The sequence below is a fragment of the Poeciliopsis prolifica genome, unplaced genomic scaffold (assembly GCF_027474105.1).
Source record: "Poeciliopsis prolifica strain line A6 unplaced genomic scaffold, Auburn_PproV2 SCAFFOLD011, whole genome shotgun sequence".
Lineage (NCBI taxonomy): Eukaryota > Metazoa > Chordata > Actinopteri > Cyprinodontiformes > Poeciliidae > Poeciliopsis > Poeciliopsis prolifica.
The window spans coordinates 13893328-13914837 of record NW_026562386.1 but is presented as its reverse complement, the minus strand read 5'-3'; the positions used below and the strand labels follow the sequence as shown (position 1 = coordinate 13914837).

Sequence of the window (21510 nt, the reverse complement as noted above, 5' to 3'; positions counted from 1 at the left end):
CTTGTACATCAATACACCTTAAGGAAATAAATAATAGGAAAAATGGCTGTCTAGAACTTTTTCATCAATATTGATAAATTATTGATGCAACGTAAGCTCCTATTTTTGTTGAAAAGTTATGTGTATGTTAATTTTGTCTTATTTAGATATTTGCATTAGAAATGACAAAAATGCGTGGTAAGAATTTGTGTATTTGCAGTGCACAAGTGAATTGTGTTTCTGCTGGTGGTTTTTCCACTAACACTTTGAAAGGTGGAGTAAAATTCATCATTCTCAGCTGAAATCAACAAACACCTGGGCAGTGCGAATTCATCCTGACCAAAGTCAGACTAAAAGTTTGAATTTCTTTCCTGAACCAGGGCAGGAAGTTACTATTTAGAAGAGATTTCACACAACAGGGGACTTTGCTGTCCTTCATGTCTTTATTTATTAATGCCTTTATTTCTCCTGCTAGATTTGATTTCACAAAATTTAATTCAAACAATTTTGCAAATTGGAATTATCAACATGAATTAGCCTATTGGAAACACGGCAGTTTTGAAAAAAAGTCACATTTGAAAATTTTCTTGGTTTAAAAAAACTGAACTTTTGACAATAATGTCCAATTTTTTGCTGCCTTAATTTGCCATAGTACATATGAACAAGGGCTAACAATTTTTTTTTCCTAAAATGAAATAACTAATCTCGGAACACTGACTTTAATCTCAGAAACTTTCTCAGAAAATATAGAAAATTTCTGAGCCTCAAAAGTCAAATTGTTCTAATTTTGAAACTGAAATTTCTGCATTTCAATGGTAGAAAATTTACAAGAAAAAACTCAAAAATGTTTAAAATAATTTCAGAAATTTTACAGGGAGAAAATTTGAATTTTCTGAATTTCATATGTCTGACATTTTTGTTTTCCTAAAGTCAAATATTTGTAACTGTTTCTTGACTGTTTCTGAGATAAATCTCAATTTGTGTTTTCAGTGGAAATTTACAAATTTTTTCTGTGTCTACAACATCCCTAATATGTTGTCGTAGTATTTGAGATCTGAGTTTAAAGTCAGAATTTGTTTATTTCAGAGTTGGATAGTGACTAGTTACATTTACTCAGTAACCTATTTTTTATACATACTATTAGGTGTATGTTTACTATGCTATAATTTTAACTTCACTTGGATTGTATTGAAGTAAGTACTCTGGATTTTGTACCCACTAAATGAAAAACAAAAACGCACCAGACACACACCTGCAGTTTTTGTTTTTTATAATTGAGTATGCTTTTTACCAAATACTTTTTTACTCTTCAGTAATTTTTTGGATGCTGCTCTTACTTGATTTTTATGTCTTGTTCTTTTCAGTGACTAGCTCTTTTTCTTAGCCTGAGTATTAAACCTACTGAATAACTTTAAGTTTTTGTGTTTGAATTGGTGAAATAAATGAACATTTCAGTGATTTTCAGTGCTACCGAGATGCACCTGCGTTTGGACAGTCATTTATGGCCTCTGAAGGATGTAGGAAGTGTGATTTTCGACGGCAAGTGAACGCAGCAGCGGCAGAACGCGGGACCACTAACGCTTCCCCCCCGCACCCCTCCCTCGCTGCGCGTGTGCCCGCCGGTAAAGGCGCGCGGCCGGCGGGTTATGGGGTAGGAGGTATAGTAGGGGGGGATGTTGTGCTCGCTCCTGCTCCTCCTGCTCTCTGACCCCAGTGGCAGCTCCGACTCACTGCACTCCGGCTCCCCCTCCGACACACCGCGGCTGCTCGCTCTCTCTCTCCCCCGCTAGCTGTCAGTGTCTCTCGCCCTCCGCTCCGGCTCGCTACCTCTCGCTCTCCTCCCGGTCTGGGTTCTTTCCACCAGAGCCAGCCGAGGTCCCGCCGGGTCGAAGGTTCCTGCCCCGGCCCAGCCTCCCCCAACACCAACGGTCGCGCCGGAGCCTCCGCCGCATGGACCCGAGTCCCTCCGCTTCTTCTTCTTCTTCTTCAACCGCCGCTTCTTCTTCTTCTTCTTCTTCTTCTTCTCCCACCGCGTAGAGGGCGACCCTTTCCGACCCGACTCGTTCTCCGGCCGGCTGCAACACCCAGAGAGGAGGGGGAAACGGAAAAAGCTCCAGCCCGAAGGTAGCGCAACCTTTCAGCCTCGCCGCGGAGGCAGAGGCGGGGAGGGAGGGAGGAATTCCTGACACAAAGCCGTCGGTTTAAAGGTGGCTTGTCATTTACGAGGAGGGAGCCAGAGGTTACCGAGGCGGCGCTTTGACACGCACCACCTCTGGGTTATTCAAATTGATTATTTATTAATATTATTCTCGGATCAGAGTTCAAGGGGGAACGGAGTTTTCTTTCTTCCTTTGCATGCTGCAAGCGGCTGTGTAGTGTAGCTCACATGCCGTGTCTGCATGGTGAAATGGGTGAATTTTATTCCTCCTGCCCCCCTCCGCCGCCTCCTTCTGCTTACCGGAGTGGGAAGTTAGCTGCCAGGCTCTCTGTTTATTGTGCTGCCAGAAAGAAGCTCCAGCTCCAGCGTGCATAATAATACAATTTAGCAGGCTAAGCTACAGAGCTAGTCGCTGCTGCTGCTACTGTAGCCATAAGGTAGAGAGGGACAGACGAGCATGGACACTACAGAGACACGCTGCACACTGAAAAAAATTGATCAGATTATAGAAACATAACATTAATTTACCTACTGCAGTGCAGCTTTTGCATCATATTTTAACCCGCCATGGTAATGTTTTTCCGTTGTATATCTGTAACTTTGGTTGCGTTCATAAAAATAGTGCAGAAAATGTCCGGTTTTATTTTTTTCCCTTTACATACTTTCCATTTGATCTTTAAACTAGGCAGTAAGCATCCCTTCTTTAATCATTTTAAATTGTATATTGTTACTTATCCTGAAATTTTAAATCAGAATAAGTGTTTTTGACATTCCCAGACATGCTCAAATGAAATCCAATTAGCATGCATTTGCAATAATCTATTTTCAAATAAATAAAAATGATATATATATATTTTTTCATCTGCAGTGTTATTTATGCAAATTCACAGAACATGTAGATTAATGTTCCTGGCAGTTTTCAGCGCTTAAAGCTCAGATGATGCTCTCAAAAATGTGACTTTAAGTGCTAAACTTAAGATGAAAAAAAAATCTGAAAATTTGTGATTATTTGCTATTAATATCCAGGGTACACAGGTAGAAACATAAAGTTGTGCCCAAGGGTTGAGGGAAGTAATCGCCTCGGTGAAATTTATAGCTGTTCTTTGAAGTTAAATCAATCTTAAAAGCACAGTTCTTGATTCACATGCTGTAATGTCTCTATTTAAACAATGTGCAGGTTTCATTATGCCAATCTGAATGAATGTGTTTTCCTCATTCTAAAATTACATGCATCATACCAAGTAGCATCCAGCTGACCCAGAAAAGATAAAGCCATGATTTAAAAAAAAAAAAGAAAATAGGCCAGTTTTGAATGGTTTGCTTCTACTTAATTCACTGCATCCTTTCGATTTACGTCTCCTGGGGGGGAAAAATGCCAATTTTTCTTTTTTTTTTCGACATATTTTACCCTTTGAGTTGTGGGAGCATGAGGACGTCTGGTATAAAACACCCACGGTAGCCACGTTGCCACAGTTAGGAAGGTCAGAGTGAAAGGAGGCGCACAGGACAGCCGGGTGAGAGACGTCGCTCTTTATCTTGTCCTGCAACATTTTACAGCTTTTAAACAGATTTATTTATCACTAAAACTGTGAAGAAGCCAGGTCTCCCCTGATTGATTGATTTTGATTGCATCAATTTGGAATTGGAGTCACTTTTGTTTTAGTTGGTGCAGAAATCAACCTGTTTCACATGTGGATTTGCTGAAGATTAATGAATGCATTGTTCTTTTTTTATATTTTAAATTTAATAGACTTCTGAAATTGAGATTGCATCTAGAGTACTTAGTGTTTTCTAATTATGGTAAAACTTTTAGCTTAATTTTGATAACATTCATGTGTAATCTCATCTTTTTGGGAGCTTTGTAGAAAATACTGGGATTTATTTGTGCCTTTTTATTCTCCAAACTTTTACTTTAACATTTATCACTGAATACCTGAATTTAAAATTTTAGTGTAGCTTTTACTCTGTGAAGTTGATGCATGATTGATTGATTGATTGATTGATTGATTGGTTGGAGACTCTTTGGTTTTCCTTTTGTGCAGAAATCAGTCTGTTTCATGTGTGAATTTGCTGAATGTTAACGTCTCCAATGTTTCTGTTTTTAGATATTTTTAATTAAATATCCTTGTGCATTTGAGATTTCATCCATAGTCATTTTTCTTTTCTTTTTTGCCCTAAGAAGAAGAAATGGTAAAACCTTTAGCTTAATATTGCTGACATTCCTGGACAATCTCATCTTTTTTAGGACCTTCTGTAGAAAATATTTGGACTTTTTTGTCAATGTATTTCAGTCTGAATCTCTGAACTTATCACATTTTTGTCTCGGATGCATGCCCTGTCCACAGCAGCTGATGCGTTGCTCTGTTCTTGTTTGTGCAGACTGCAGCGTGTGTTGGTCGAGTCGGCCGGGAAGCCACAGCTGGCCCCGCTGCCGCTCCTACTGCTGGGAGACTTCCTGGGCTTACCGAGCGGCTCTGAAGGATGACCGCCGCACGGCTCGTTGCTGAATCCCGGTGAACGAACGGCGTCTCATGTCCAAACGACGGAAGGATGGCTCATGGCAAAGTGACCATCACGGTGGACGAGTACAGCTCCAACCCCACGCAGGCCTTCACGCATTACAACATCAACCAGAGCCGCTTCCAACCTCCACATGTCCACATGTAAGTGCCCAAGCATTTATTTCTCAAGTTGGAAACTTTTTGATATCTAGTACAGCCACAGGTTCATTTGCATTTGCATCACAAATACAAAATAAGCTAGAACTGAAACAATCATGATTAATCAATTAACTAATTTCCTCTCTGCAAAGACAAAACATGAAGGATAAAACTTCTCTGATCCTTAGTTTACCTGTTGCTTCCAAATTGCTGCATGAAGTGGTCGTGTTGCATTTTGTGACAAAATATTTCCTGTAAATGGACTAATACACTCAAGGCTGGAACAATTAATCATGATTAATCGATTATGTAAATAAGAGATGCTAAAAAAAATTTTCTGTCTCACTTTCCTCTTAATTAGCAAAAGCAAAGAATCACATAGAGGACATACTTAATTGATCTTTAATTATCTTTTAATCAATTATTGACAATCGTCAATTAATTTTGTATTTGATTAATCATTAACTGGATTAAATAAACTCTAAAAATACTATTTGATTGAAAACAACATATTCAGAGCAGCAAATAAACCAAAACTGTACAAAAATATAAATATTCTGCATTTAAGATGAAAAAAACCTTCATACTCTATAAATATGTTCTACCCAAAATTTTAGCTTCACTTTTATTCAAATTCTGTAAAGATAATAATTAAAAATATTTAACATACTAGCCCTAAACTGTATTGATTTTAAGTCACGCAAAAAATTACAATCTTTTCACATGTAGATGCATCCTTTGAACAAATGGTCAGGTGTTCAGTAAAGGAACACCTTTGTTGCATTTTAGGCAATAAAATTAATTTCTTTTTTAAAAAAAACAACTTTTACTTCATTTGCATTATTAAATGCATTTTTAATGCTGCACAAGAGAAGCTTAATGAACTTTTTTTTTATCAGATTAATCGTCAGAACAATTGATAGAGTAATTGATTAGTAAAACAATCATTAGTTGCAGCTCTAAAATAAAAACTCGTGGACAGAATGAACCCGAACAGGAATCCAGTCAGAGAGAGAAGCTCTGATTATAAAGTTTAAAGGTGTCAGTTCTTCGTTTTTAACGTTTTAAACAGCATTTGAACAAAAGTCTGAAACCATATGAAGTTTGGTTGAAATGTTTGAGTTATTCTCCCAGTTGTCTCTGGTCTGTCCAGGTTTACAGCCTGGAAACGGTAGAAATACGGAATGTGGAAGTTTCTGGAAAAAAGTAAAAGTTTGAGAACCAGTCTAGAAAAATCTTGAAAAAACCTGTTGGACTCTTTCAGTCTTATCTGGCCTTTAAAGACAGTCACCAAAAACTGATACGAGCCAAAGCTTTTCTGTATTCTGCCTTTTTTCTGCCTGTGCATCACCACAGGTTTTGCCAGGTTGTCATTAAGATGCACATATTTACTGAAGTATCAGTTGCTTGTGGCCTCGCTGGTCGGATGTGGTAAAGCTGGGCTTCTCATTAGCGGGTCGCTGCGATGCGACCTGTTAACTCTCTCTGCGTTTACACACATCGGTGCGGTTTTTGTCTTAAAACCAAAAACCATTTTTCAGCTGCTTGTGTGAAAAGATGAGCTGATTCCAGTACAATGTAAAGTGGGTATATATAAAAATTAAGGATGAAATAACTAATGAAAATAATCAATAACCAATTTAGGCAAAGCTGTACAAAGCATGTTTACATTTTGCATTTAAGATGAAAAAATCTTCTTGGTCTGTAACTGTGTTCTTCCTTGAACTGTTCAGATACCATTTTTAGCTTCACCTGATTCAAATTCTTAAAATTTTCTGAAAATTAATCAGTTGACCAGACAAAAAACAAAAACTGGCACATTAGAATAATCGTTAGCTGCAGCTCAACTGAAGATGACTAAAGTCTAACCACACAGTTAAAATATATTTTTCTTCCAGCATGTTATAAAAGCTTCTGTTGTGGTTTAGCGGTTAGCAGCCCTTCATCTGTAAAAGAATGCCTGTAATTTTTGTGGCGGAAATATGTTAAAGTTTAATTGTTCAGGGTGCAGAAACAATGCATCTGAGCAGATTTAAAGCCTGTTGAATGGAGGTTTAGATTCTTAAATAAATTTGGACTGAATCAGGGTTGGATGATGAGCTCCCAGCAGACTTCAGAGCTGAAAGATCGACCAGCTGCACAGCTTCACTTTTGGCAGTCACAGCGCCTGGCCACAAGTTTTAACTGTTTTCTCCAGTTCCAGTTTTTTTTTAAGCATTGTTCTTTTGGTTCTTACGGTTCCCACCATTCACTCTGTTCTTGTAAACAGGATTATTTTAGGGAGATGGAATTATGTAAACGGCTAAATTGGAGCTTTACCTTCCTCTTGGCGTTCTGAAGCGTGCACAAATGTGGCACTGTGTTGTTTTGGGAATTCCTCAGCTGCAGACTTTCTCTGCCAGCGCAGTGAGTGCCGAATGTGGAGAAGGAGACAAATGTAACCCTTTCAAGCTCTGTCAGTGGTTTGTGTTGATAAACCAGGTCAGAGGATTTAATATGAAGCTGGGCACCTTCTGTTTTTCTGTTTTAGATAAAACAAAAGTAACAAAGTGCCTGTTCTGTGATATGAACTCTAAGAAATGTAATCTTTGCTGAAATTTTGGTGTTTTGATTGTTTTGTGGTTTGTTTTGGTAAAAACAGCAAGGTGGGTCTGGTTGCTATGCAGCGCCTGCTCAGATTATCAAGTTCAATTAAAAGTTCATGATAAGAAGTGCTGGTCATTTTGCATCTTTCCCATTTTGCACATTGGGAGATTTGGTCACTTTACACATAAATTATATATTTAATGCCTGTCGCAATAAGCAAGAAATCAATTTATGGTATAATAAATTAAAAGGAGCTCAATAATTTCTTCTTGCATAGTTATTTTGTCTTTTCTCTCTTTCCACTACGGCGGTTGTAAACAAATATTTTAATAATCGAGTAATCTATTGATTATTCTTACGATTAATCGGATAAAAAAAGATAAAGTAAAACATTAGTAAATGAACTCTGACCTTGCCCAGACCTTTATAGCTTTTGTGTTCATGTTAGCGATGGAATTTGACACCTTTGTTTGTCACATACAGAAACATTTACCAGTTACATGCCGCCATCCATTTGTTGAGATCGGGATGATATCAAATAAATTTTCCTATTCGTCCGTAAAGCTGCACTTACGTTAGTCATAAATGCGCAGCCTCCCGCTCACCTGTCCATCCGCTCACCTGTATAAACACACCTGCTTTGCTATTTCCTGCTGTTCGCTCTGAACCGCCGCCAGGCAGCAGCTCCGAGAGAGAAAGGCTGCCGTAGTCCAGGCGCCGCGCCAGTCATTTTAAGAATGCTTATTGGTCCCCAGAAAAACGACAAAGACTCAGACATTATCACCGATTAATAAAATCCTCCCTGGCCGAACTTGGAAACTGGACGTTATGCTGCTAACACTTAGCTTTCGTCAACAACTCAGGCGGAAGTGAGAGCTCTGTGCAACGCAAGTAATAACCCGGCCGGAAAACAGTGCGCTAAATAATGAAATGTAATTTTAACAAAACTTCGAGACAGATAAATTTTCCTCGAGGAATTTTAATAATCGAGGTCCTTGAATGACTTGAGGAATCGTTTCAGCTTTACTTTCTGCCAAAAACTGGATCATAAAAGTCTTGAGTCTGGTGTTTTGGTCTCAACTAGACACTTTTTTTGATGGACAATTTTGTTTAGAGACTTCAGTGTTCATTTTATTTCGGTCCGGCTAAATTTTGAATCAAGCACAGATGTAGTTGTTGTACTCTAGCTACTGCTAGCTAGCGGTTTCCATTACAAATGTACGGAAAACTTTGTGGATGGTCTCAAAAAAAACCACAGTTTTACAATTCTCTTTCCATTAAATAAAAGATAAGTTCTTAAGAACATGCGGTGCTGTCATCCTCTAACCACTTCCTGTCATCTTCTTTGTCATTTCTGCCAGTAGTAACATCTGGTTGTTGATCACATGATGCGTCTGATGTGAAAAGTGTTTCAAAAACTTTTTTAAATTAACATGTTTCCGTTTGGTGGATTTTCTTTTTTTTTTTTTTTTTTTCAGAATTCCAATTTGAATAATTTTACGATTAAAGAAAACGCAGCTTGTAAATCAAAGCAAAGCCAGTAAACAAGAAAGATTTTGCCGATGATTGTGCATTTTGGTTCATCTTTTAAAGCCTGTGCAGATTTATTTTTGGGACTTCTACGAAGAAGATGCTTAAAGCATTTCTTTAAAAAAAATGCAGCGTCATCTGCAGACGGTTTATTTTCGCTGCAGCACGTGGAGGCAGATTGAAGGTGATGCTGCCTAAAGGTTGATGCCGTAAACCGGAGCTCTACTTATTGCTTCTTCTGGATGCATTAAGCTGCAAATCTGCAGGCGTCGGATTAGTGAAACCTTTACATTTCTGCTTTCTTGGAAAAATATTGGGATTTTTTTTTTGTATAAATTGATTTCCTTGCTTTTTGTGCAGGCCTGTTGAATTTTTTTACTGCACCTTCGTTGTGTTTGGAGGTGAAGTGTGTTGATGGGGAGGTTGTGTGGAAGCAGAGGGGCCTCTGAGCAGATATGTGTTTGGATAAATACATTAGGCTGTTTCCTGGGTTCCACAGAGCCTGCAGTGTTTTACCCTGTCATTCTTTGACTCAACCTGGGAGCCCTGCGATGACACACGCGCGCACACACACACACACACACACACACACACACACACACACACACACACACACACACACACACACACACACACACACACACACACACACACACACACACACACACACACACACACACACGCACACAGAGAGAGAGACACGTGTCTCAGAGCCCATCCCCCCCTCCATGTTCAAGTGCTTATAGAATAAGAGCTCTGTTCGAGGAAAGCAAAGGCTTGTTTAGATTTCCCGGATAATGATCCGAGTCGTTCCTCTCCCTCGTTCGCCGCATTCAGGGGGGAAATAAAACGCGAGCTTCTCTGACAGAAAATGAAAGACATTTTTGCCTCTTTTTTTTTCTTTTTGGAAATTTAATCCCACGTCTAATGTTTTCCCTCCCCTCTCAGACAGAAATATTGAGATTTTTCCAAAAACGGGGTACAGCGGTGCCTTTTGTGTGGCGAAAACGCGCATGTAGAGCACGTAGGCAGCAGTGCATACTCACAGAGAGCTGCAGATAGACGCTAATGCCGCGGAACGTGACCCCGAAGTCAGAGCGGGTTTTCTTCAGAGCATGGGACGACCCAGTCTGGCCCTGTTTGTCCGTTTATTTTTCCGCGCCGTCTGTATTTTTGTTCCCTCTCCTTTTTGTCGTCGTCTTGTGAAACGAAACGCTCAGCAACTTGGAGCATATGCTTCCAGTTGGGGATCTAATCGAGCCAGATTTGGCCGAGATGCAGTCAGGGAGCTCGGATTAAAAAAAGAAATGTTCCAAAAATGTTTACAGCAAAGTATTCTGGTGTTGTTTTCTGAAAATAAACATTTCAAGCAATGAAATGCCAGAGGAAATCGTGTAATTTCCTCTGGCATTGTTCTCAAGGGATTTTCTCCATGGATTTAATCCTAATAGTCCAGCTAGCTACTAATGATTATGTTCATGGTCAATTACGTTGTTGATTTATTGTGCTGTAATTAATTCTTTAAACATCTCTTATTATGAAAGAGAGCCTGATATGACCTTCCAAAGGGCCTTAATTTATCTTTTACTGATCTACTTTTACTTTTGCCTAAAGTAAAAGACCTTTTACCTTCAATTAAGTGGAAATATAAACCTTTCTATTTTAATCAGTATAAGCGATCCAAATATTAAATAACATACAATAAATTAAGTGAAGCCGGTTGGATTACGCTTGGATGTTTTGTGGTTAAATCTCTTCATGCAAAAATTATTTTAATTGCACTAAGCTAAAGTCTTAACTTTCCAGATTAAAGTGATTCTGTTCAAGTGGGAACTTTGTTCTGTAAAGTTATTTGAGGGAGGAAAATATGACTTCAAATCATATAAACTTTTATTTTTTATTATCGTTAAGGCATATTCTCATCATATTACCCTTAAAGTTCAGCCCTTTTGGGCTTCGACTAGCCTGAACTTTTAGCTATTTGCACTTTGATTAACCTTTTGCTCAGTGGAGTTTGATTACCCTGAACTTTAAGTTATTTGTAGTTTAATTAGCCTGAAGCTTCGGCTCTTGGAGTTCGATTAGCCTGGATGTTTTGCCCTTGGAGTTTGGTTAACTCCAACTTTTAGCTCTTTGGATTTGATTAGCCTGTGTGATTAACCCTTTGAAAAACTACCCTTCTTTCTAAAAATTATTCCTTTGGAGAATGTTTTTAACCAATAAGGTGGTAATTACTTTATTGATCAAATAATTAGGAAATTATTGGTAGAAGTTAAAGGAACAGGTTGATATTTTCTTGATATAATATCTGCAATAAAAGAAGAGGATGCTGCTTAAGAATAGCCATAAAATATAATGATTTATGTCATAATAATTTAATATTTAGCATAAATGTCAAAAAAGATGGTTTAGTTTCATGTAATCTCGTCTCGTCCTGCAGGCTTATGGGGTGTTTTTTTTACATCTAGATGGCATCGATAACGAGCTGTCTGTTGGTCTAAAAACTATAAACTCTGACTTTTAGCCTGCTTGGTTCTTGTCTGTGCATTTTTAGAGGAGCATGGGACTAAACTTGGTTCTGGTCAGATGCAGACATGGGATTTTTCTTCTGGCTGTATACCACAGCCCAAACATCCAGTGCTTTTATTTATTTTCACACAATCCCCACTTGCATATAAACAGAGAAATCTGACTCCCAAAACCATCTGAGTCCAAAGTTTAGCCCAGAACACAAAACCGTTATTCTACTATACAGATCTGCACAAACTTCTCTAAAATATCCAGATTCTCCCTGCCTTTCCTTCAGATACCCTAGTAATTATTCCTGTCCTCCGAATATAAATGTGGAGCGCATGATTATGCATCATTTGACGATGATACCGGCCGGCACCTCATTCATTTTCAGCTCTCTAATCCTTTAGGGTATTTTTAAGTGCCATCGTTCTTGTCACAGAGTATTGGATGGATTTCACCGAAAAGAAAATTCATTTTAGCTCTCCATTAATAAATGTTTCTGTTCTTTGGATTTTCTGCCACAAAAACAATTTGATCAAAACACTTCTAATTTAACAATGTTTTTATCTTTTTTATATTTATATGTGAATTATCACATGAATTGTGACATTTTGCACTGAATTCATATTTTTTTAAAGTTGGTAAAATAAGTTTTCTTTTAAATCTTTACATAAATGTAAGGTTGTCTCATCTTGAGCTGAATGTATTTTTACCCAGTGTAATATGTATTTGTAAATATACATAAAAATTAATCAAAATCCAATTTAAACAGCTGATGAAAACCAGAAGGATATAAACAGTTGGAGTTCTTTCAAGTTCGTCCTTAATTGCAATTGTTTTGTGCTCTCCAAACCAATTGGACAGTCCCGACCCATAAATATTAATCACAGTGTGGTCTTGCTTTCACTTTTGAAGACATTTCTGCACTGAGAATAAATAAACCATTAAAACAAGCGTTCAATTAATCACCTTAAGCCCATTTTTAGCTCTCTGCTTTCGTTTTGTAGCTGTTATTTTGATTGTGCTGGCCTGCCGCTGCTTGTCGGCAGGAGCGGAGGGGATTTTGTAACAGGAGAACCCTTGATTAAGTTCCCTCTCCACCCTCTGACCTGCTGCTGGAGTCTGGCAGCTCTGCGATGATGGAGTTGATGGTGATGTTGTGGGTTAAGTGATGGTTGACACTACGCAGGACCTGTTTTTTTTGTTATTTTTTTCATGGAAGATTAAGTTCTTTTGATGTCTTTGAGTTTTTGTCCCTCTGAGCCTCTTGAACCTGGCACGGCGTGGCGGGGCACAGGTCCCCGATGATGTCACTTCCTCCTCAAACATGCAATAGAAGCACAGCGCTTTGAGCCTGCAACTTCTCAACCTGACAAGTCTTTATTTGTGCAGCTTAAAGCATGTTTAGTTTGACCTGACAGATGGCTTTTTCAAGACTTGAACACTTGTTAAAGGTTTTTCTGTAGATTATTATTTTCTTTTATACTTCTCCAGTAAAATTGATGATTTATTTAGTTCTGATATTTGCGGGTGAATATCTTTTCTTTTCATTTACTCAGCATTTTGTTGGTTGAGTTTTGTTGAATGTAATATTCAGCTGCATCAGCTTTTCCAAATTGCTCTTTCGTTCATTCAATAAGGCAGAAGAAACATAAGGTGCATTCACACCAGCCCTGTTTAGTCCACTTTTATTGAACTCCAGTTCAAATCTTCCCTGTATTCATTAAATGCTTTAAAACCAGAGGTTCCCCAATTTCATGTTAATCTGTATTGATTTGGGTATCGGTGACAAAGTGTCTGATCCATAATGGCAGCTCTAGTCTATGCTTTGTGCTCTGATCATTGTCATGCTTTATTTATTTTACATTATATCTGCACTTTCTGAACCATTTGAATGAAGTTTGTTGCTGATTATTTTTACGTTTGACCAAAATAGTCAACTTTTTTTTTTTTCCTATTTCTTTATCATTGATTTTATATTGGCTGTTATCCTCCTAATTGCACTGACTGAACAAATTAAACTTATTACATGTTTGAGCAAACATATGAAGCTATTAAGTGCTATGCTGATGCAGAGTTATTAAATAAATCTGTAATTATGTGCATTTAACTCTATATTAAAAGAAGAAGAAACGTTTAAAGTTAATTTTGTATCTAATCGGTATTGATTGATTCTAACCCTCAGATATCTGTATCAGAATTGGAAGTGGAAAAAATGTATTGGTACATCTGGAACTGAAATGTCCCACTATTGTATTTGGTCCCCAAATGCATCAGACATCAATATGCTTTGATAAATAATTATAATGGGTATGGAAATTATTCCTACACCTTTTTTAACTCTGAATACTTATGACCTTGTGATATTTCACCTTTTCCTTTGTAATAAATGTGCAAACATTTTTATATTTCCATTTTTTTCTGTCCTGGTGGAATGCTAAGTTAACGTTCCTTCAGGAGAAATATTAACTTTTCTTTAGGAAATCAAATCAAAATCAAATCAAATTTTATTTGCTTTAATTGCTTTAATTGCTTTACATCATAAACACAAGAACACAAAGTCATGCAACACATAATAGACAATACATTGTTACATATTACATTTCAAAAACAATTCTAAACAGGTGTGTTTTTAATTGCGATTTAAAAGAAGTCAGGGTAAATTTTACACGCAATGACAGCGTGTAAAAATTTAAAAGGGCCTGAATACTTTCCATTCCTGCTGTATAAGCTTCTTTTTTAGGTAGAGCAAAACCTGCTGCTTGGTTTATAGACCTGGGAATGGAAAAAGGAAAAATCAGCATTTTCAAAACAAAAACAGAAAAATCTTGATTGGTGCATCTCTGGAAATCACAGCTGCTCTGTTTTGAGCCGTGTGGTCCATCCAGGTGAACGCGGAGCCGCTTCATTCCCTCCTACTTCAGCTGCTGCTCGGCTTTTGGCCTCATCCTTCCTCCCATCAGCCTTGCAGCCAGGCAGACTGTCAGCAGCACAATTAAGGGCTGTGCCATAATGAAAGGGGCATTAACAGAAGCAATTTATTTCCCAGTGCAGCGCCGGAAGGTTCCTCCGGTGCTGATATTCCGGCAGAGCCTTTGTGTGTGCTGCACTGTGCCATTATGGGAAGGGATGAGGAGGACATGCACGAGCTGAACGGATGGCGTGGGGGGTGGCGCCGCCGCACAACACCGCCTTTCAGTTTCACAACCCCTGAAAATCAATTCTGGCTCTAATTTATTTAAAAATCTGCTATTTTTTATCCTAATAACTCTACATCACAATTTGCCCCAGATTTTCTTGCTTGTTCTCGTCTCCCGCCTTTCTCTCTCTCTCCGCTCACCCTGGCAGCAACCCTCTCTCTGTTATTTCTGTGTTCATTTTGTTCCTCTGAAGTTTATTGAATTAGCGCAGACAGCTGAAACGCAGAAGATAAGAGAGGCGCTCCGTGTGCTCCTCTCGGAGAAATGGTATTGCACTTTGGAAGAGTGAGCCACGCACAAACGCGCGTGCGTGTGCGCGTGCGTGCGTGCGTGCGTGCGTGCGTGCGTGCGTGCGTGCGTGTGTGTGTGTGTGTGTGTGAGAGACAGAGAGAGAGAGAGAGAGAGAGAGAAATGGCAGGGCGGACTGATGCTGAGGATATACAGAGGAAATGTGGGAACATTGTGTTTTGATGTTTCTTCTAAAAAAGCGATAGTCAGAACTAGCTTTGTGAAAAAGATTGAATGTTTTGACTCTGGTTAATTTGGGATTTTGTATTTTCTCATTCTTTTAGCAAATCGACCACGTAAATGTCAAACTGCGTTAAGTTTTCACAGAGATGATGAAGTACAGACGTACTTCTGCACCGTTTTAGAAAATGATTTCTGCCATCAACAGAAGATGAAGTTAAACTGATAAATCCTGTTTTATTTAAGAAGTTTGCTGTAAAACTGATGAAAATCAACTCTGTATTTTTATTATTACCACAATTTGATAGAAATATTAGTGGCATCAGCAGCTGTTTCATTTCAGTTGCCAGAAACGCTAAAAACGTTTAAAAGCAGAGTTGGATTACATGTATTTGTTGATCCAAATTATCTGACTGAGACATGAGGATAAATTTAAGCTTTTAATCCTTATTGTTAGAGCAGCTTGAGCTAAAATGACCAGATACTGACAATGAAGGAGGAAATGTAAATCTTTGCTTCAGTTATGATTGAAAAGGTTTCTGCAAAATTATAAATCAATTTGTTATAACAGAGTGAGAAGATGAGTCTGTTTAACAGATTCCTGTCATAATTATACAACTGTTCCTCTTTCAAACAAAACCACTAAATTTGAATCTTAATAATACTGTGGTTATTTTAGAGTAAATAATGCAACATTAAGTTTCTGTTCACTTTCATCTGAAGTCTATTTGTATGTAGACAGCATGCAATGCTGTGAACACGATGACAGAATGTCCTATAAAGTCTGAGTCACTGCAATGTTTGCATCGCATATTACTGCTAATATGCGATGCAAATTAGAAATAATGCTTCTATGGTGACGCAGAGGTTAAGCACAACCCACACATAGAGGCCTCGGTCCTCGTCGCGCCTCCCGCAGGTTCGATTCCCTGCCTGGTCGCCTTTGCCACATGTCTTCCCCCGTCTCTCATTACCTAATTTCCTGTCAATTCACTATCAAATACAGGCCATTAAGAAAACCTTTAACAAAAGAAGCAATGGATTAGTATAAAGTTAGGCGATAGGAATTTAAAGTTTAATCATGGTATTTAATGGTTGGCATAATGTTTATTGGTTCAGTATTTTTGGCGAGCTAAGATTCCTGCTATGCGAAGCGAATTAAACTTTTTTGTATGAAGTAGCTTATTTTTTTTCTATAGATCCACTTATGCATATTTTGTTATCAAAAGCCAAAATATATTTTCCTTGACAACCAAGGCATTCATGTTGAAAAACGGCTGCCATCTTGAATATAATTTCTTTTAAAGCAAGCTCCTGGGAACATCTGCGACAAGTTAGGTTCTTGTATCCGCATGTGGAAGATTAAGCAGAAATATTGAATTATCTGCTGGTCTCCTAGCTGGAGGTTTTTACAGCAAAGCGGACAGAAACATTGATCTGTTAATCCAGATAGATATGAATGCGACGCTCAACTTGCTTGGAGATACTTTTGCATAAACTTTGAACAGAAATTTCAACTTTGAAACAGAGATGTATCATCATTCTTGGAAAAGAGCTTCAACAGCCAGAAAAAACAACTTTCTTATCTGCAGGGTGAGTTTAGTGTTCAGCTTTTGAAGGGAGCAAGCTGTGGCTGACCTCTGACCTTATTTTCTCGTGTGTTTTTCTAAAAGGCCGTGGAGCCAAGTGTGCTCAGTCAAATGAAATCTCCTCCTGCAGACATCAGAGAGCGATCCTCTGTCCCACCTGCGGTCTCCCACAGGCTGAACTTTACCTCGTCCGCCATTGTTAAGCCCACTTTTAAAATAAGGCATGCAAACTGTAACAGCTCTGCCACTCGATAACGTTGTACTTTGGTTTCTATCAATTCTTGAGCAAGAACTATTGCAAATCTATCATATATAATAATAAATTCTGCATTTACCTTTTAATTTTTCTTATTGAAGATTTAATTTCCAACAATTATATTGACATAACTGCTTTAAAAAAAAAAAAAAAGTTTGACACTAATTTTTCCGGGCCTCTGAAAGAGAAACACACCCGGAGCGACATGGGCCCTCTACCGTGCTTAACAGTGGCGCTTTTCATGTTCATGACGATGTTGTTATGTTCATGACTGTGTCGTGTTCATGACGATGTCGTGTTCATGACGGTGTTGTCATGTTTATGACGGTGTCATGGCAGTGTTATTCACAACCCGTCAAATAACATGTTACCAAACGTTTTTGTTAAAATTCTTTTGCAGGACAGACATTTCAAAACATAAATTTTGTTATATTTTAGTTTACCTTGTTCCTGCTGTAGAATGTTGAATAGTGCTCGGGTTGCTGACCTGTGACGTTTTATTGTGGAGGTTTTTGAAACGGCTCATTTTCCAGACACCATAAAGCACTCAGTGTAAAAATGTATGGGTGATTCTTTTTATTTTAGTTTTTGGTAAACATTTGGACTGTTTTTAGAAACAAAAATGGAGTTATAAAAACATAAAAATTGTGAATTTCACTGAAAAAACACAATCTTTCCAAGTATTTTTGGCCTACTTTCTAGTACATTTGAAATATGTAGAACTAACTTGCAAGTAACTATTGGGTAAGATATAGGAGCTTGGTCTAAGTCAATAATTTCTTATTATTGATGGAAAAAGTGTTAGTAAGCTGATTATTTCATGATAACAAAACATTTTCCCTGTGTTATAAGTGAAACAATCTGAAAGTGAAACTAGTACTTTTCCAAACATATAAATAAGTTATTTACTTAAAACAAGCTCCAATATCTTGCTGAAAAGTTACTTATAAGTAAATTTTGTATTATTTCAAGTGTATTAAGATGTTGGCAATAAAAACTAGAACAAAACGACTTGGTAAGATTTTGTTTTGCAGTGTTTGGATAGTAAATCAAGTCGGGTGTTGGTCAGCAGGAAAACCCCTGCGGCATGCAGGACATTTGGAGCAGGGTTAAGAAACCTCTGCAGGGATAAACTGCAGGTGAAAGTTTGGGTAAAGTTGAAGTAGTTTTCCTAATTGAAGTTGAGCTAAAACGCCGGGCCCGTTTCGTTCCAGCCAGAGGTGAGCAGAAGTTTCTGTGCTGCTCGACGATGAAAAGCAACGTCTTTCTACTTCAAGCAGATACTTCTGCAACCACAGAGCTCTGCTGTGTGTCTGCTGCAGCGTCACGGTGGATTGCAGAGTTTCAGAGTGTGCCCCCCTCCACATCGTCTCTTCGCTCTGCAGGCTTTCCTCAGACACGTTAACGCGAACCGTCATGCTAACGCAGCTCCGTCTGTCACTGGGGGATATTCTTTTACCTGCTGCTGGATCACAGGAGGACCATTTCATTTTCACTGTCTCCGTTTACAAAAGATCAGAGGCCTCTGCTGCAGCGCTGAACTCCTGAACTCCTATATACATTTCCAATGAAGCTCTGGGTTGTTACAGTCGTATGTTAACAGGAGAGACTGGGCTCTCTGTGTCTTAGCGTTGCGTGTGAGAGAGACCAATGCATTACCATCATGAAGGTTTCTTGGCCTCTGCTTGCTCTAATTGATAGGGGCTGCTGGTATTTACTTACATTCTCCGGGTGGATTAAATCTCAAAGGAAAAGAGAAGGAGCTTGTCTTTCTCCTGCCTTTGTTTTAATATGCATGTGTGTTTGTGAGTATATGAGATATGCACACGTTTGTGCCCGTTTCTTCGTCCCATGCGGTTCTGTTGAATCCTTTAAAGCCGCGCGGCGTCCGGGAACCTCACAACACCGAATCTAATCAGCAGCCTCGCTGCAACGTATGCGCCACTCCGCTTGGCTCAGAATAATGCGAGTGTGCACGTACGAGCGCAGGACCTGTTTACTGCAGATTGTCAGTAGTAAATATCATTATCTCTGCTGCTGGTTCTCTATTTTCCAGTTTGCCTAATATGCCATGCATGCCTGCTCTGTAGCAGTGTGTGAGAACAAAGGAGAGATGTTCCTTAGGAGTGTAAAACAAGAAGGCTTGGTGTGAATGCAGAATGTGGATGGAGAGAATATGCAAAATGGATACTGAAGACTTGCCTTTTTAAACATTATACTACATATTAATCATGTGCAAACCTTAAATTGTAGAGGTTGAATGGCTACCAGTTTTCATTTAGGTTAATTTAACTTCCAGCCACCATGCTAGATGGGTTTGTATTACAAGTGTGTGCAAAACTTTGTTAAAAAAAACACAATTTCCCATTTGTGGTGTTTCCATTAAATAAGAAATTAAATTAAAATCACATGTGAATAATACCACTTCCTCTGGTCTTCCTGTTTGTGCTTCACACCATTAGTCAGACGTGGTTATTGGTCACAATTTAAAATTACATTGAAAACTCACATTCTCCACGTTGTTGTACTTCAGTTTGTATCTAAACTACTTTGAAGCCCAACACTTAAAAAATTCATCCAGACGTTTTTTGGACATAAGTTAATGTTTTATGGTGTCTGGAAAACGAGCCTTTTCAAAGAACGCTGTAATGTTGCAAACTAGCAACTCCAGCAAAGCCCCGCCCGTTGCCTAGCGACCAAGCTGAGCAATAAATCGATTTGATTGGTTAATCAGTTTTCTTGTTTTTGACATTTTAATTTTGGGAGAATTTGTATTTATTTCCCCACCAATCCTCTCTTTTGGTCCCTATTTTTCAGTGTGACGTCAGCGCTTCCATGGCGCCATCTTGTTTGAGCGATTGTTCAAACAATTGAATGTATTTTGAAGAAAGAACCTCAAATTTGAATAACTAAGCTGCTTTTTTTTTACTAAACAACTTTTCTCTTATAATTAAAAAAAATATTTTTTGACATTTCTTTTAAAAAAAATGATTAAAATCAGGTCTGTTATAAAAAAAATTATAGATTTTATTTTTTAGCATCACTCTTCCCTACCATGTACGATACTGTCCACGAAATGTCAGAAATGTGAAAATTGGGTCCAGAATTAAGTTTCCGCTGCAGTCTTGTCTCTGGATGTAAGACGTGTTTTTCTGCAGGAAAGTCTCTTATTTTCTCTCTGTTAATGGCCTCCCTGCGTCTGAAGCCTTTTGGATTTCATCTGCTTGTTTTTGTTCCATCTTCGGCGCACATTAGCGTTAACTGGCTGTGTGTTTGTGTGAGCTCGTCAGGACAGAGATTGCAGGGTTGATTTTGTGTCTGATTTCTGTCGGCAGAGTGACATCTCTTCTAATGAAATAATGGCGTGGAGGCAGAGTGCTGGAGGATTGCACGTTGTAGACTTCAATTACAGACGAGATGATTTTTTCCTCTTTCTCTCTCTGCTTTCAGCCTGAAACAGTGCAGAGGTTTGTTCGCCCTTTTTCCTCTGCAAACAAAAAAAAAGACTCCATAAAAAGCCTTTTTTTTCAGCACAGACTTGAGTTTTTTCTTTTTTCTTCAGATAATGGATTGAAAGTACACCCCATGCTTTGATTCACTGTCTGTTTTGCCAATTTTATGCCAGGGAAAAATTAAAAGCATCGCCCTTCTTGTAATCACTAATCAGCCAGATTAGTGGCTGAAATGTCTTTTATTTTTCTTGAAATGGATTTCGGTCTCTGAGATGTTATTTTTGCTCAACAAATTGTCATTTTTTTCTGCATTGTGCTGTTTAAATCCACATGTCTGCCCTAATTGTAGCGGCAGCGGAGACTGGAAATGAAGCCATTAAAATGAGCAGAACTAAAAAGAAAATAAGCAAAACATTGCAAAAACACATCAAATAAATTCAATCATGAATCACATTTTATATGTTTGTTTTTTGTAGCAAAATACATTATAAATCACACCAGTTTTGTAAACAATTTCATTAATTTTCTAGATTTTAACTGAGTTTTGTTGGTCTGAATCTGATGTGTGAAATCTAGAATTGGATCAGAGAATCATTCTGGATAACAATGGAAAGAAAACCAGACTGTGATTTTCTATTCATCCATCCATCTTTCCATCCTCTCCAATTTTCCATCTATTGGTCCCTTCCTCCTTTCACTCCATTAGTCCATCCAGTGCACCGCAAAGTCCAACCAATTATTTTGTTTCATCTAGTTTCTTGTGCAAATACCTTTGTTCACTAAGACAGAATAACTTGTTAGTAGCTTTCAGCAAGAAATAGGAGCTTGTTTTAACTCAATAATTGCTTCACATTGATGAAAAAGTTCTAGTTGTAAATGAAATGGTCATGTTATAACTGATATTAAAAGCAGAGGCAAACTTCCTTTATTCTGTTTTCAAATGCATATAAAAATATCTCTCTCTCAGGTTTTGTTTGGTATCTGATCCATTTACCTCTAAGTAGGTTAGAGGTAAAGTGAAAGGCCAGTTTTCTGATTAAGCGCATGTTGATGTGGTTCTCCAGCAAAAACAAAACAAAACACAGAGGTCTAAAATGTTAAACTGCTGAGGTGGAGCA

General features: G+C 38.2%; 1 protein-coding gene across 2 annotated transcripts in view; it reads left to right on the top strand.

The window, feature by feature from the left end:
- The first annotated feature begins 1367 nt into the window (after positions 1–1367).
- The window catches only part of mpped2a (metallophosphoesterase domain containing 2a), a 64668-nt gene continuing 44525 nt past the window's right edge, over positions 1368–21510 (top strand). The window contains exons 1-2 of one of the 2 annotated variants that reach the window (XM_055036825.1): positions 1368–2103; positions 4517–4800. In XM_055036825.1, the coding sequence (XP_054892800.1) occupies positions 4688–4800 (113 nt within the window). In that variant the 5' untranslated portion in view covers positions 1368–2103; positions 4517–4687. Of the gene's footprint in view, positions 2104–3182; positions 3652–4516; positions 4801–21510 lie in introns of those variants that run through there. The other variant, XM_055036826.1, reaches the window with a different exon arrangement.